General features: G+C 48.1%; 1 protein-coding gene across 1 annotated transcript; it reads right to left on the bottom strand.

Moving 5' to 3' along the window:
• Positions 1 to 6: 6 nt before the first annotated feature.
• On the bottom strand, positions 7 to 3091 carry LOC107134686 (solute carrier family 23 member 2-like). The gene is made up of 2 exons (XM_015476748.2): positions 2125 to 3091; positions 7 to 768 (listed from the first exon to the last, which is right to left on the bottom strand). The coding sequence occupies exons 1-2, from the start codon at positions 2289 to 2291 to the stop codon at positions 606 to 608; spliced, it is 330 nt and encodes a 109-aa protein (XP_015332234.1). The 5' UTR covers positions 2292 to 3091; the 3' UTR covers positions 7 to 605.
• Positions 3092 to 3759: the final 668 nt, after the last annotated feature.

Here is a 3759-nt window from a genome sequence, read left to right as displayed (position 1 = left end):
GATATATCAATTTTATTTTTGGTGGTGGGACCCCAGAACTCCATATTCTTAGTGAATTTTCCAAGTGATTCACATGCACACTGAGTTTTGGAATCATTGGACTGCAGGGTTTTTGAAAGGTCAATAAGATCATATGTGGAAGTTTCTTTGTACCTTGAGAAACCTAGTTCTCAGTTAAACCTGAAGACACAGCTATGGTGACAATTACACACTGGACAGCTTGGTGTGAAATCAACAAAGAAGGCTCTGGGAAGGGAGGCGCCATCTTGCTCACCAAGATGGATTGCCCGTGAGCCATTGGGAAAGACCCTGATCTAAGCAATTTGGCTCAGACCCTTAGTTTTACATCATTAGAGGTGAACTTGGCTGTCTCTCCCAGTACCTTGCTGTGAGGACAAGAATACACAACAGTGCCCAGAACAGCGACTAGGGCTCCTGGGAGAGAAGCCTGTGAGGAAGGACCTAGAATGCAGTGTCACCAACTGCCAGGAAGTACACCCCACAGACCTGGGACTCTTTCTTCCTCCTAAGGCCACCATAGATGGAGGAGCTTTGATTTGGGGGCCACCTGGGCACAGGGAAGTTGTCAACAATCTCCAGGTGCATCAATTTCGAATAGAAGAGGGTGGGTAAGAGGTGCTTCTTACAGGGAAGACCTGAAAGAGGTAGAACTTGGAGGTGTGACACTTCTTCTCTCCACCATACACAGGCACAGGCACTGGGATGTTTTTCAGGAATTGAGAAAACAGCGTGATGAGGAAGATGGTCCTGAAACAAACAAGCGTACACAAGCTGGAAAGTGGACTTGTCCTGAGCAGGGGCTCAGGAGGCTTTGGGGGTGGTCTGAGAAGCTGAGCCACCAGGTGTCTCTGGGACCAATGTCCTCACCAGGAGGGGCTCCAGCTGGTGGCCCTCTGCACCATATGTAGATACCTGCTATCTCTGAAAAGAGGTCCCTGTTGGAACTGCTTGTGGCTGAAGAGGACTTGTGGGATAGGATGCCATTGTTTCTGGTGTATCTGAGAGGAACAGGCTGTTGGCAGCAGACAGAGTCACTGAGGCCCATAGGGACTGTCATATCTCTCAGGCAGGTCTGGCGCAGGTCTGATGATTCCCATACCTCACCTCAGACCACAAGAGGCAGAGTGAATGACAGTGTTGAGAAACTGATGTGACTCCATTTTTGAGAAACCAGCCTCTACCTTAGAGCAAAGCCTGTCCAAGGAAGGGGGTGTGACCCTTGTCCTTGGAAAAACCCACAGAGCACTTCTAGGCAGATAGCCACCCTGCTGAGTTGTTTGTCTGTCAATAACAGGAGAGATCTGTGGCGCCAGGTGTCCCTGACTCAGTCAGGCTAGGTGAGGACCCATAGCAACCCCCTAGCAACCAACAATCAGTATCAGACAGAGAAAATACCTGGGATGCCAGATGACCCCCCAGTAATTTATGGTGGTTGACAACATGTTGGGAAACCAAGTAGTTCAGCACGTACTCCCCTTGTGGCTTAAACCAATCAGTTTAAAGGAATCCCCCTCGTGTACTAACCAATCACCTTTACCCAACTTGTTCCTGTCAGTGTATGTGCTAATCATGTTTTAGAGTTGTTTTATGATTTTCCCATGGTGTGTGATGATTTGTATGTGAAGTCCCTGCCTCCCCCAAAGAGTGTATAAAACTGCTGCAAATCCTGGGCTTGGGACCATTCAGCATCACCAGTTGCTGTGTATGCAGAGGATGGAGCTAGCTTGAAATAAACACCTCTTTGCTGCTTACATCGATCTTGGTCTCTGGTGGTCTTTTGGGGGTTCCGATCTTGAGCATATCAGTGTCACTCCCAGGTCCCTCCAAAATTGTTTAAATGCCTGAGGCCTCATTTCCTGTTTCCTGATCCTCACAGCTGACCACCTCTCCTTCACATTCACACAGCCCCAAGGCCTCCTGGCTGCTTCCTGGTATCATGGGCCTTTATCTCTCTTAGACTACAATGGTGCTGAAGAGCTGGGGCCATTCTTTGCACCCTTTCCCAGCTCAATGAAAATTGGCATCCTGGACTCACATTATTCTTACTAGCTGTACTTCCACCAAAGAAAGCGTGGCTGGGCCTCCTCCCCAGAAAGTACTTACATGAAGGAAATCCCCCAGTGGATTCCAGCGTCATTGCCAACAGAATCAAAGAGAGGCAGGGCCATCAGGGAAATGGTCGGAGCAATGGTCAAGGGGCCAATGAAGCGCATGAGAAAGCCGATGAGGCCTGAGAATCCCACCAGTATCTGGATGCAGGAAGCAACCATGATGGCACCCTGCAACTGAAGGGAGAGAGTTGGCCTCTGCTCAGCCCAGGCCCCCCAAACAGGCCAAGCTGCTCAGCCTGCCGCTCAGTCTGGTCACCCCTGTGGGTGCATTCAAAGGCAGAGAGGGCAAAGGCAAAGCTGGAACCCAAAGGAACTGAGAGGAGAGACCTGATCTCACTCCTCTCCACTCTCTATTCCAATGGTCTGTTGCACATTTTCACTTAACATGAAAGATTTCAGGAAATAGGCCTCAGGGTTCTTATCAGTCCCAGTCATGGTGATGAAATGACTTGTGACAATTCAGTGTGTATTGAACATCTTGCTGCTATACTCTTCTGTTCTTCTGCTGACTATTGCTGGGGTCGGAAAACTTTTTCTGTAAAGGACCAGTGAGTGAATATTTTAGGCTTGGTGGCCATACAGGCTCTGTTGCAACTTTTCCAGACAAGATGTGAACAAGTGAGCGTAGCTGTTTCCAATGGGACTTCATTTATAGACACTGAAATTTGAATATCATGCAATTTTGACATGTATAGTCACTATAGGGCATATTATCCTTCTTTGAGGCTTTTAAAAATTACCATGAAAATGTAAAACCATTCTTAGCTCATGGGCTATTCCAAAACAGGCAATGGGCCAGATTTGGCCTTAGTTCAGCCACCCTCAATCTATGGGATTTGAATGAGCTTATTTTACCTTCTCTCTTTACCAGTTTGGATGTCATACATTCCTTTTTAATCTTTTAGAAATTATTATTAACTCTTTAGTGTTAATATTTCACATAACAAAGTCTACAGCTTGTTGAGAGCCACAGCCGAAGGGGCCCCAGCAAACTTCCAGCTGCCAGCAAACTTCCAGCTGCCAGCTCACAGTGGCCCCAGCAACATCTAGCTGATTGGCTCCTCTGCGGTGATGCTCATTGGAGATGCTCATTGAGCTATTTCCCCGCCCTTTCAGACTGCCAGCTGATGATTGGCTTACAGCGGCCCCAGCAACATCTAGCTGATTGGCTCCTCTGTGGTGAAGCTCATTGGGCTGTTTCCCTGCCCTTTCAGACCACGGAGCTGGGGGACTTTTTTGGCCCCGCCCACACGACCCAGCCAATGGGCCTCAAGAGCAGGAGGATGGGGGGAGGTGGTGAGGCTTGTGTTTGAGGGACAGGCTTGTGGGAAGCCGGTGGTGGCAGTTGGAGCTCTGAGGGTTTTTCCTGAGGAGCTGTTTTGTTTGGCGTGTGTGGTTCTAAAAATAAAGTTAGTTTCTTTTGACAAGTGGCTCCTGATTGTGCCTAGCCAGACTGCGGCATTTGGTGGCCCGTATGGGATCAAATTGCATATGATCCTGGTGTATACGCACAAATTGCTGTAGATGCAATTAAGGCATGGAAGACTTTACAAGGACATGGAGGTTTACAAGGTTAATTATCTAAGGTAATACAAGGAGCTAATGAACCTTATGGTGAATTTGTAGA

The sequence above is a fragment of the Marmota marmota genome, unplaced genomic scaffold (assembly GCF_001458135.2).
Source record: "Marmota marmota marmota unplaced genomic scaffold, marMar, whole genome shotgun sequence".
NCBI lineage: Eukaryota > Metazoa > Chordata > Mammalia > Rodentia > Sciuridae > Marmota > Marmota marmota.
This window is presented reverse-complemented; position numbering and strand designations above follow the sequence as displayed.